A 13,526-nucleotide genomic window follows, 5' to 3' on the forward strand; every position below is an offset into this window, starting at 1 on the left:
CTATGAGAGTAAACAGGAGTGCCTGTTGCTGTGTTAGATGTGTTACTCATCTGTCTGGCCAATATGATAACAACCGATAAAGGAGATTTGTACCCTTCTGAAGTGACAGCTATACCTTGTGGTATAAAAAAATGGTAGATACCTTTATTTAGGCATTGGATTTCTGCCTGGATGGTGGTGTGTACAACAGTCAAACTCTGATATGTCAATCAAAAGAGCTTTGAGTTCCAAATTAGCCATATTTCTTGGTGAAGGCAACACAGCAATAGCTGCAGTTTTGAATAAATATGTCATGCCAATCTCTTTTTTTTAAAGATTTGCATATAAATATGGATTGAATATTTAAAAGCAATACTTATTTTGATTCTCATTTAGGATTCTGGGGAGATGGTTCGATCCTTTGTTGGTGGTTTGGAACTGATAGTCAGTCTTCTAAAATCAAAGAATAAAGAAGTTTTAACTAGTGTATGTGCAGCCATTGCAAATATAGCTAAAGATGAAGAAAATTTAGCTGTTATGACAGATCATGGAGTCGTCCCTCTGTTGTCCAAACTAGCAAACACAGTAAGTAACATCTAAATATATTATACAAAGTATCTGAATTTCTTACATCAGACTGCATTGTGCCCAACTAAAAGGTTATAAGAGCAGTAGCTTGCAGCAGCTACAAGGAAGAGACGTAGAATCCTTCCTGTACGAGATGTATATTGGACATGAAAACACTCTGTGTCTGGTACTAAAATTGCTTTGGAAGATGAGCTTCATTTTAATAGCTTTTGTTGTGGAATATTGCTTTTGAGAGGTGCAGCTGCCATATGAAGAAAGCACAAAGGGTTGAGAACACAACAAATCTAAACATGCAGAGACTCTCAGTGATGGGTCTATATTTTACAGTTTAATGCTATCTTATCTAATTTCCAGTCAGTACAAAACTACCTTTGAAATAAAGTCACAGCACTTCCTACAAAAAGAATGTTAAAGAGACTCTCCTAGCTCTGTGCCTTACAACTGTCTCCAGCAGTTAATTATACAGCAGTTAAATTGGGACGCCTTAATGACATTTGAGAATACAATTCTGCTTTCCTATGAATTTTCTGTTGTATTGTGTTGACTTTAATGTCTTATGTTTTTGTCTTCTTCAGAATGATAACAAATTAAAACGTCACTTAGCAGAGGCTGTTTGCAACTGTTGCATGTGGGGCAGCAATAGAGCTGCCTTCGGAGAGTACAAGGCTGTGGGTCCTTTGGTTCGTTACATGAAGGCAAACGATCCGTCAGTTCAGAGAGCTGCAGCTCTGGCGTTATATCAGCTTTCAGAAGAGGCTAGCAACTGTATCATAATGCATGAAGGTGGAGTGGTGAAGGTGAGATGGAAGGTTTTTCTTATTTGGGGTTCAAATTATTGAAGAGGTTTGACCTGGTCAAAAAAGAGATCTTTAAGTTGGAATAGTTCTTGAATGCTGCTCTGCGCCTCAGACTTCCCAAACTTTTTCCTAAAAATGTGTAGCCAATTAGTGAATTAGGGATTTTAGTGCTAAAGATATTTCAGCTAAGTTGTTGTTGGGAATGGAAGTACAATGTGGACATTTACTTAACTCTGATCTAGGCTGGTAGTGACATCACATCACCATTTTGTCATTCTCAAGTGACATTTGCAAAAGAACCTGGGTTATCTCTAATGGATAGCTGCCTAATATGGCAGAAAGTCACGTAGAAAGGGAGTGTAGATGCATTTGGGGACAAATTAAGATAGAATAATACAAAGGCTTAGTTCAACTTGAGCTGTTTCAATTAATTCTGCATTTACTTATAAAAATTCTTATTTTAGGAGTTAAGCGTGAGCACATTCTGGTAAGACCTTACCCTACAAAGAATTTTTGTCTCAAAAAGATTTTTCTAGCAAAGTTTTATCTCACTAGTTGAAGCCAGAAGAGTTATTCCTTTGGCACAGAAGAGATGAGCGTTATGACTGTAGAGATGGAGATAGCAGGAGTTCTCAGTTGTCATAAATTCCCTGAAAGATTAATTGTATGCAGACTTTTCATTTTACTTGATGTTCAGGTAAATGTATTGACAGTAAGAGTTCACTTATGATGCAGTGTTATTATTAATGTTGATTTTATGCCTTCACTTATGATAGTGCACTTTATTGTGAGCAATTTCAGTTCTGGCACAGTTAATGGTCCTGCATTATCATACATTTATCTGTAGTTGGCTTTAAAGGATCCACTGGTCAAAAATATTTAAAGACTCAGTTTAAATGCCAGTACTTGAACTTGCTCAAATCTAAGCTACCCTTTCAGTGCTGGAAACTAACACCTTCCTATCACAGTTGCATTATACAGGTTAAATAGCACATATATGGTATATATAGCACATATAGGGGATATATACAGTACTGCAGCACGAGCACTTGTGGAGTTTTTAATGTTGCTTATCTCTCCATTCAACTCACACTACCCATTTTCTGACCTCCTGTCATCTGTTGTTTTCATTTATTTTATTATGCAGATTTTAGGTTTTATAAGTTGTGGAACAACAAACATAAAACCCATTCTGATGATGCACTTTTACAGTAATTCCATCTCTGTCGAGGTTCATCTTTATTTTTCAGTCCTAGTTAAAGTGTTTATAATAATTAAAAACATTAATTTGCACTTAAAAATAAATAGGGATGCACAGAAAAATATTGCAAGGGTTTAGTTTTTTTTATTATTCACAATATTCTGGATTGACTATAATATGTTAAGGGAGAGAAAATAGAACTGATAAAAGAAAGACTAAAACTGCAAAATAAGGAAACTTGGGTTATATTTATTACATCTAAACTTTTATTCCAGGGTGCACTTCCCTTCTCATGTACCAGAAACTTATATTTTTGTAGTACAGTGGATAAGTGTTTGAATGTGTTTGGTTCATTACAGAACCAAAGTGGAACTACCTCTCATCTTTTAACTGATGGATGGCCTGAACACAAGAGATATGTGACTGAATCTCATCATGTGAGCCAGCACACGAATGTATTTGTGTCATACAAGCAGATGAGCATTAGTAGTATGACAGGAAGCAGCTGCATTTTGGTCCATGTTGAGACTATCAGCCAGGGTAGAAGTTCTGCTGAAAAAGACCTAGAGTGTAGTTTAAGCAAGTTGAATATGAACCTAGTGCCCTGGGAGAAGTGAAGGCTAACAGGATCCTTGGCTGTGTTACAGGGAGCATAGCCAGTAGGTCAGGAGTTCAGAGATTCATGTTAATAAACCATGAAAAACCTAGACCATGGTGTCTTCTCCCTAGGCCATGAAGTGACAAAAGTGCAGTGAGAGGTTATCAGAGCTCTCTTAAGCTGTCTTGAGCTTTCTTACCTGTCTAGCTTTGGTAGCATGGAGATCAGTGTCAGATGATTTGCCTTATTCTAGTACTATGACTGCAGCACATACCCTTTTTTTAGAAAGGATGTAGTTTGGTTTTGCACTTATTTTTCAGGATATGTAATTCTCCTACCCACAAAAGGACAATACCTGTGGTCATCTAGAGTTTCTAACCCTAAATAAAGTCTGATTTAATTAGCAATTACCCTGCTGTGATGTTTCCAAACAGTTTATGATGCTTATTTGTTGTCTTATACCTAGAATGGCAAAACAAAGTGAAGGAACCAATAGGTCTTTTTGGAAGACACATCAGACTAGTGAGACACAGTGTTTCCTATCCAGTGAGGATAAATGACTGAAACATGTTGGGCAGTCTGAGAAACTATGTTCTGTTGGACCTTTGATAGTTTCTCCAGATGTGCTAGTCCAAGTGCTTTTGTTCTGTGTTGCCAGAGCTGAGTAGATCATGAAGCAAATCAACACATGGACCATGACAGCTCAGGGCACAGATGGCCAAAACTTATGAGCTTGACTTCTGTGGTGGCACTGTTGGAATTGCGGTCAAGAATCAATTACTGAAGTTTCAGAAAGGCTAGAGAGGCAATTCCAGATGGCAAGACAGTGGGTGGAGGAGATTTAAATGCTCAAATACGAGAGTACAGTGCTGAATCTTGCCTGGTTTATTCAGTTCATCTGCCCAGCACAGGTGAGACAGTAGTTGCAGCACTGTTGTCTGTGATATTGGATATTTTTGCTCCGTGCTTCTCAGTGATGACAGAATGTCTGTGTGTTTTCATTCTTCTAGCCTCTCCAGTGACTGAAAGCATACTTTGTATTTAAATAGGGGTTGTTATGTACAGGTTTTTCCAGGACCAATTATTTTTACTGGAAAATTTGTTTGGGTTCCTTTGATATTTTTTCATCCTTTTTCCAGATATCTGGTATTTCAGTAATCATGCCCAGTTGGATTAACGTCACAGCTGCTGTAGTTCTGACTAGGTTGCAATACATGCATAATCCCAGGTGTTCTTCAGCACGTATTCACGTGCTGTGTTCGTTCGCATGCACAGAAAGTCTGATGCTTCAGGGAAACATTTACCCTGTAATTGCTGAGTGCTTGAACAGTTGGTCAAAGCCTTTTAAAAGCATTAGACTTTCTGACCATTCCTTATCCAATGTGTATATACATGTTTTTGTCCAGGAAACCAGGAATAAAATTATATAGGGAAAGTAATTTCAACCAGATTCTTGTATTTCACATTTTGCCACTGCTTCAAACAGTATTTGCTAATCACCAAACAACAGGTGTATGCACACAGCTGTGAGAAAAAACCCCGTGTTCTAAGTTTTCACCTATTTCTAACTGCACCCAAAATACATTCAGTTTTCTCAAGTGAGTCTGTATGATAAAAAGCTTGGGAAATCACTGGTGTATGTCAGCTGTCATGTGAAATTCTGATTAGACAAACAGGGTGATTATGGAGGAAGTTTAGAAAGGCAGTTTATGAAGTTTTTCTTTTATGTTCAATACCATGCTCAATGTTCTTATGACTGGAAATGGAACAATGGTTATGACCTGTGACAGATGAATCAATGCTTTCTTTCTACAAAGCACCAGAAAATATTTCCTCTTTCTGAAGTAAAAATTCATGGCTGTGCTGAAAAATAGATTTCTATTTTCAAAGACCCAATAATAACACGTTGTGGGACACTAGACGGCAAGAGAAATTATGTTGGACATCAAACAGGTATCAATCTGAATTCAAGATTGAAGACAGCTATCCACAGACCAAAGGAGAAGAGAAATCCAGTGGGATTTGGCAGTTTATAGCCAAGAAAAGCAGGAATAGCAGGCAACACTCTTCCCACTTGGAGTCTGTCACAATCGTAGGGAAGAGAAATAGCAAAATTCACAAGCAACAGGAAGCCATGACCACATTCTTTGTGGAAACAGCAGAAAATCTCCCTTAAAGCGATTGCAGAGGAACAAAGATGTCTACCTATATTTGACTGCTGCTGAAACCTTAGAACAATCAAGTTCATTCAGGAAAAGATCTCAAACTGTCAACTGAATATTCCTGGTCATTCTTCCTTTGCAAGTGGAGAAAGATAAAAGGAAATCTCTTGTGGAATTTCTGTTATTGTGGAAGTTAATTTCTGACTTTGTAAGTGATATAAAGGATTCATTTATGTGGAATATCAATTTATATCTGTGTAAAGGCGGCCTAGGAAGTTTGAATGGCCTGATCGCCTACAGAGTTGGGGCCAGTTTTTTATTATGAGCACAATGAGACCTCTGAGGAGATTATTATAGTAATTTAAACAGTAAGAACAAGGGGGAAAAAAGCAGTCAAAGTCAGGCTGTGGAAAAACAAAATTAATCAAATTAATAGTTCATCTTAACTTTAAATGTTCACATTTCGCACCCACGAAACTGAAATAGTCATCCCAAATTTTACAATAGTCAAGGAAGAGGAATTGATTCTTTACTGTGTTTCATCTCTCTTAATTTGGATATTTATGCAAAGATAAGGCACCTCAGTTTCTACTGGCAATGTTTTCTGGTCTCTTTTGGCTATAATGGGAGTGCAGGTTTAAAGGTCAGATCTGCATATCTACACTGTAGGTATCTATGTTTAGTGGGGTGAATCCCATCCCAAGGCGGTGGAGAACTTTTTAAAATTAATATACAGTCCAGTCCATTATTCGATATGAATGACAGAATTCTGAATAATAGTGCAATAAGAAAGAGCTATTAAAAAAAATAATTTTTCTTTTCCTAGAAGAGTACAGATGAGTTGAATTTATATGCTATGATGGTGATGAAACTCAATCTGCCCAGCAATAACTGAAGCACACTTTGTATATGATCTAATAATGCCAGATGTTTTAAATTAGTGGATCTAACTGACTTGAAACCAAGGATTTTGAAGGAGATCTTTGGAGTATTAAGGATGGATTCCTTTCATCTAACTTTGGCCACTGTTAGGTATTGAGTTTAAAGTAGTCTAAACTAAGACACCTTCTGTAGTCAATGGAAAGAGAGAGACACCTGCAGACTTGTCCTAGCTGAAAATAGATGCCCAAGATATCTGCAAGGAATAGACTCATAAAAGTGCCTGATTTTCTCCACTGAGTATAGAAAGGACCTAGGTGACTAGCTCAGACTAAACAGCTAGCATTCAGACAGCTGAATTTAAATTAATATCCTCCTGAATGTTGATTTTCAACAAACTTGTGGTACAGGGGAAGTTGCAGCGCTGGAAGAATGGTAATGTGCCAATATTTAAAAAGCCTGAATAAGATTATAGTCCTTTAAACTGGACATTATGTTAAATAATCATACGTACATACCTTATAATACTAGAAGGATCATTTTACTGTCCTGGTCTGACTAGCCTTGCTCATGCAAACCAGAGACATTGCTTCATTTTTTTCTGCTTGGAATAGAGTATATCTTTTAGAAAAACATTGACTCTTTACTTAAAAAATTCCAGAGATGGAAAATCCACCAGAGCCATCATAACTTGTTCCAATAGTTAAATACCTTCCCCATAAAAACATTTGCACCTTATTTGTAGCCTAAGGTTTCTCTAGCTTTATCTTATGCAATTGCATGTATGATACTGTTGCTTGGTAAACTGAAAAGCCCTACATAACTTCTGTTTTCATATAAATTCTTATTAAAAGGATCAAATTGCTGTCATATGTTTAATTAGCTAAGCAAGTGTAATCAATGATGAAATTTCTATATTTTTTATTTTTTGAATTGTATTTGTGTGTCAGTTCTGATTTTTTTATTTTTTGAACTTTCTTTTTGGACTGAATTGCAACATACTTCAGAGCAGAACTCAGTATTCCAGTAATATCTGTATGAATACTTAAAACAGGTAAAATAACTTCCCTGTTTCTATGTAAGCTCTATTTGAACATCAGAGATTTTCATTATTCTGTTTGGCCACAGTATTGCCCTCAAAGTTCCTATTTGGCCAATTTTCTACTTTGATTTCCATGTCTTTTTGGAAACTGTTCCTCAGGTTAAACCTTCACATGCTATAATGTTGGCCTTCATGAGCAGGAGTAAAAATCACCAGTGAATTTAGACCTTGTGATATAAGCTGATTTTTTTTTCCCCAGGAGTTTGTCTCAGATTTTAATTGTTGTCAGTACACTTTATAGATGTCAGATGACTTAGCTCTCATTTTTGTAAGAATAATTTGCAATTTAAAAGCAGCTACAAAATGTATTCAAGCATTTTATTGTTTTAGAGAGGAAAATTTTAAGAGACCAACATACTGACTCTTTTTGTCATACCTTTAAAGCAAAATATTGCCTTTCCATAGTAGAGGATTTCAGCCTTGGCAGAAATAAGATTCATTAGAAAACTGAAAGAATTCACTGGCTGAGAAAGTGGTACATACTTTTGAATTATGTAGATACAAGTGGATTAAGTCCTGTGAAAAGAATACAAGTGGCTTTGATTGTAAAGTGTAAAGCTAAAAAATGCCTTTTCTGCCTGCCAATGAAATTCTACCTTTGCAAGTACACATTCAGATGATACATAAATATTTTGAAACATTTAGGGAGATCTTTGCAGTGAGGTAATTTCCAGTATCTCATATGAGGATCTCTTGATGTTTTGACTTAAACTTTCTGCTTGAATTCCAAACTAACTAAGAAATATTAAAAGTACTGGGTTTTCTATTTAGCATTTATTTCTGTATACTGTGATGATGCTTAAAGGCATTGATCACAGATAAGTAGTTCACTTTACTAGAGAGTGATGGTACCTGTGTATAAGAAGATGACCCCAAAAAACTTTCAATTTAAATGTAGCACACAGCGGGGGTGGAGGTGAACAGACCGAAAGGAATGGAATGGTAGAAAAAAAAAAATAAAAATATTTCACAGAATCAACAAGGTTGGAAAAGACCTCTCATCAAGTCCAACCCATGGCCCAACACCACCCCGTTAACTAAACCATGGCACTAAGTGCTACATCCAGTCTCTTCTTAAACACTTCCAGGGACAGTGACTCCATCACCTCCCTGGGCAGCCCATTCCAATATCTGATCACTCTGTCTCATCACTCTCTCTGTAAAGAATTTCTTTCTAATGTCTAACCTAAACCTCCCCTGGCACACCTTAAGACCATGCCCTCTTGTCCTGCTGCTGGTTGCCTGGGACAAGAGACCAACCCCCCACCTGGCTACAACCTCCTTTCAGGGAGTTGTAGAGAGTGATGAGGTCTCCCCTGAGCCTCCTCTTCTCCAGGCTGAACAACCCCAGCTCCTTCAGCCTCTTCTCACAGGACTTGTGCTCGAGTCCCTTCACCAGCCTTGTTGCTCTTCTCTGGACCTGCTCCAGCACCTCAATATCCTTCCTGAACTGAGGGGCCCAGAACTGGACACAGCACTCAAGGTGCGGCCTCACCAGTGCTGAGTACAGGGCAAGAATCACTTCCCTGGACCTGTTGGCCACACTGTTCCTGATCCAGGCCAGGATGCTCTTGCCCTTCTTGGCCACCTGGGCACACTGCTGGCTCATGTTCAGCTTCCTGTTGATTAGAACCCCAGGGTCCCTCTTCACCTGGTTGTTCTCCAGCCGCTCTGTTCCCAGCCTGTAGCGCTGCAGGGGGTTGTTGTGGCCAAAGTGCAGGATCCGGCACTTGGTCTTGTTAGACATCATACCATTGGATTCAGCCCATTTATCCAGCCTGTCTAGTTCCCTCTGCAGCAGATTGACACTTCACCCCAACTTGGTGTCATCTGCAAATTTGCCGATGGTGGACTCAATCCCCTCGTCCAGATGATCAGTAAAGATACTAAACAGGCCTGGGCCCAACACTGATCTCGGGGGACACCACTAATGACCGACCGCAATTGGATGCAGCACTGGGCAGGTATGATTACATTGGATAGGTCGAGCAAACTGGGATGCAATTACTGCTGATTCATAGCTGCAACTTAGTTATCTAAAGTAAAACATACATATCAAATACTGCCTATAAGCTTTTTGTAAAAACCTAGAACCACTGGATAGTAGCCAGTCACCCAGACTTTAAGGCACTTACAACATATGGGAACCATAACTGGTGCTGTTGGCAGGTTTTCGCGTATGTGTGTCTGCACTGAAGGCTACGTGAAGTCAAAGTAAATTAGTCTCTGTTGAGCTTTGCATTGTTCTGAGCTGCTTTTGTTTTCCAAACAGATTTATTTAAAGATAGTATTCTGTGCGGCAGTATGAACAAATCCATTTTCTCCTCTTCTTATTCCATTGTACATGCAGAACTAATTATTTTTGGGCTAGGGGAACCATTAACTTAATGATTAAAGTATACATACCTGAAATGCACAAGATCAGACTTTCCATTTATGTTCTGATATTTTTTAATATTGAAAGTGCCTAATCAACCTACCCATGCATACAACTGATCTTTAGCCTTGCTCTGTGGTCTGGTTTATGGTATTATTTGCCCAACATGGAAGTGCTCTGTTTTCTTAATATTAAAAACATTAATAGATGCCTTCTAGAATATCAATTGTTCTATCTTATAAGAAGGTCACCAGGGGTGCTGAAAGCTGCATTTCAACTGCTTGGTAGAATAAGGTGAGAAAAGCAGAGACTCGTACTCCTAAGAAGGGGACTTGATTTGTATAATCGTAGATTTTAATATTTTTAATTAATTCATCAGATTTGTTCATGTCTTTTCATCAGGTTACAGCCTACAGAGATGCCTCTGGGGGAAGGTGGGAGAAGGTGGGTGTGTTCCATATTGGATTGTTGGTTGGTTGGTTTTGTTGTTTTGGCAAAGAAGGCATAACAGTTGTAGTGCATTTTTGGAATTCTGTGTTGAATTAATAGGAGATATTTGTGCTTTTTGAGTTCAGTTCTTAATGGAAAAAAGGTTAGGCTCATCCATTCCCTTGTAAGAATCCAAGATATAAAAACAGTTTGTTTAACAATGATTTCTGAAAGCTATGTGAAATGTAGTTTTCATATTTGGAAGGTTTTTTATGCTTCTTTATAACGACTGTATTAAAAAATACATTTTCTGTAACTTATTGTGCAGAGCTTCCAGAGAATTGGTCATTATTTGCTAAAGTCATAAATCCCTACAAGAAGTTTTGGCTAACCATTTTATGTGCAAGGATTTTCATAAGACCATCTTTGTGAAATAAATAAATGTGAATTACAAAATATGGAAGACAATTACTAGTAATCTCTACTGCAAACATTCTAAACCCAACCTTTTATCACATACTTTATATATCCGGAGTATAGAAAATGAAATGCAAAAGCACTGGCACCTATTTCTTTAGGAGTATTTGGCAATGGGATTGGTTGTTTTCTTGTGGGGGGGCCTTTGGTGAGAACCCTGTATAAAGAATAAGGAGTTTTACGTTATTAAACAAATTTTAAGATAATATCTTCATAAATCAATCCAAAGTATTCAGTGTAATATATATACAATAGTATTATTGGGGTATAATAGTGTGTAGTTGAAATTTACATATTTATATGGTTATTTTAAGTTTAGAAGAATCCCCTTTTTAACTATAGTGGTTCACTCTATTCAGGCTCCACAGTTCAGGCTGGAGATATGGCGTGTTTGGCACATACTCCAAGCTAATGCCTGTTGCTTTTTATAAATTAGTTGTTACAGTTCTTGGACATCAAGAAAGAGGGCACTAGATTCCAAAATTTCTGCATGTCTGTTGTCTACAGAAAGTATGACAAATCCCTTCACCCACAAATGTATTGATCACATCACACTTAAATTTTAGATATAAGAGTTGCATAAACAAAGTCCAATACTAGCATATTTTGTCTCATTTCAAAAGAATTAATGAAAATTGTCGGTGTTACACCAGTGCAATTTCTATTGTGCTAGCAACTGCCAGGTGTGAACATTTTTCTTAGGGTTTCAGCTCCAGGAAACAGGAACCAGTAACCCTTTCCCTTCATAATAAGCAAAATTTCACCATTCATAAAGTAGAGGCGCTTACATGTAAAACATTTTGCTTTTGCGCCATTGATAAAGGTAATGAAGTGTGGCTTCAGTATAGGTTAAGCCTCAGATTTTAGATTATTTTTTTCAAAATTTCGCATTGCTAAAGTTTATGATATGTAGCAAGTGTTCTATTAAAATCTGTCTGATCATGGATGGGAAAAAACAGCAGCCTAAGAGAGATCAGCTTATTGTTGTACAAACTGTGCTTCAGGAGATCTCTAATTTCGTAACATTTGGATAACAAACCTAGAGGCTGGCATAAAGCTCCTCTTGGCACATTTTAAACATCTTTTAGTCTTATAAAAAGGAGCTTGTCCCACTAAGCTGTAGGTTTGTTGGAGCTGTTTAACAGTAGCTGTGCCCTGCAGCTCTTTTAGTGATAAATGAGCCATTTCAAATAAGTGCAATTGCAGCCAACTGTGCAGAAGGAATCATTAAAAAAAATTTAAATAGACATTTTTGAAGCTTAAAAATGCACAAACAAAGTATGTTAAATCCAAATATATGCTGCTCCTTTTAATGGAAAAGATTGCTACTGGCTAAGTCTGCCAGCTTCAATAGGTGTGCCAAAAAGCCAAGGAATCTGGCAGAGTCCACAGATAGCAGTTCCATCTTTCATCTATATTTCTTTTCTGTATTTATCTTGCTTTAGAAAATGCAGAGAATGTCTTTTCCTTCCGACTTGGCACTATTTCCAAACCACAGAAATACACAGAGCAGCTTCTTGCAATTGTTTAGCTCCCTGCACCAGACTTATCCTTGTGACTGTGTGAATCATTTCTTTCTAATTTGGCAACAATCAGAAAGAAGAATATTAAAATATTTTTATGTTTATGGAATATTGTCTTAGCTATACTGTCAGATATTAAATTAGTTTACTTAATTGAGAGATATAAGGCTTAATGGGTAAGAACACAATGCCAGGTAATTATTTTTGACATTCAGCTGATCAAAAATAGTTTCCTTGTATGTAAGGAGCTATTCAAAGAAGCTGAACATAAGAAATACCAAGAACAAAGTTCTTCCTGTAAAATCAATCACTTCAGTTTGGCTTCAGGCCCTAGTCGTTGTAATCTCTTTCATGTTGCCATTTCAAAGAGCAATCTATGGTATCTTTTAAGTAATATGGCACATCTTATTGATGACACTTTCAAGGTAAAGATGCTGAGGGAAAGTCCATTTGCAATGTGGGGATAATGAGATGGGCTCTCATGTTAATGTTCCTGGTCAGTGTTCTGCACACTTTGGCATCAATTCTGAAGAGCTGACAAGGCTGCCAGGCAGCAGGAGGCTGATGAGAATTCTGTCCTGACTTGAGTGAGAGTAGGGAAAGGTTATGAATTGCTGATGCAATGATGCTTATTTAACAATCAATTGTATGTAAAAGCTAAAATGTATCTTCTAGACTATGAGTGAAAGTCCATACAATTTTATTTTATTGAAAATTTGATTTTATTTAATTTTGCACTTATCAACAAGAATGATTGTTGACTGTATTTATCAGCTGCTAATCAGTGCAGAATTTCTTGCCATGGTTTAGGATAATTCTTCATTTCAAGAAGCTTTGAAGAAAAAACATAGTGTTAAAGTAAGAGAATATTAGCCAGCAACACTATTTATTTACCAAAGGAGTCTGATACACTGCAAGTTATATGTTATCTTTGAATTTACAGAAACTGTAAAACTAGATAGACGATGCCTTTAGGTTGATTGTAGTTTACTCATTGCATTTGCGTTAAAGGTATGGATGAAATTAAAAAAAAAATCTCCATGACATAGGATTGAGAAAACAGGAACTCATAAAGGTGCTACCATACTGCCATACAGGTATGACAGTATGGACTTGGACTAAGATAATTTAGGGCTCTGTGGCAACATAGAAAAGTTAAAAATATCCAGAAAGTCCTTAGAACACCTATAATCAACATTGCCCCTCCAGACATCCTGTCTTTCACCAGTTCTTGCCTACTGTCTACCCTGACCACAGGTATGTGGGATGAATTCAGGTTTATTTGCTCCTTTTATCTCTTATATTGTATCTGTGCAATCTGCTCAAATCCAACAGTCATTAGACTGGATTAGCTCCTTCTCAGAATTCCAAAGACACACAATTGCTAAACTCCAGGCACATTATAGGTCAATGG

At 37.3% G+C, this 13,526-nt stretch overlaps 1 protein-coding gene across 3 annotated transcripts in view; it reads left to right on the forward strand.

Annotated features, from left to right (window-relative positions):
• Nucleotides 1-13,526, forward strand: part of ARMC4 (armadillo repeat containing 4) — a 78,966-nt gene that overhangs the window by 53,510 nt on the left and 11,930 nt on the right. For all 3 annotated transcript variants that reach the window (XM_017820298.1, XM_017820300.1, XM_017820299.1), the window contains 2 exons: nt 376-564; nt 1,143-1,364. In XM_017820298.1, the coding sequence (XP_017675787.1) occupies nt 376-564; nt 1,143-1,364 (411 nt within the window). The remainder of the gene's footprint in view (nt 1-375; nt 565-1,142; nt 1,365-13,526) is intronic.

The sequence above is a fragment of the Lepidothrix coronata genome, unplaced genomic scaffold, assembly GCF_001604755.1.
Source record: "Lepidothrix coronata isolate B3197 unplaced genomic scaffold, Lepidothrix_coronata-1.0 Scaffold80, whole genome shotgun sequence".
NCBI classification, from domain to species: domain Eukaryota; kingdom Metazoa; phylum Chordata; class Aves; order Passeriformes; family Pipridae; genus Lepidothrix; species Lepidothrix coronata.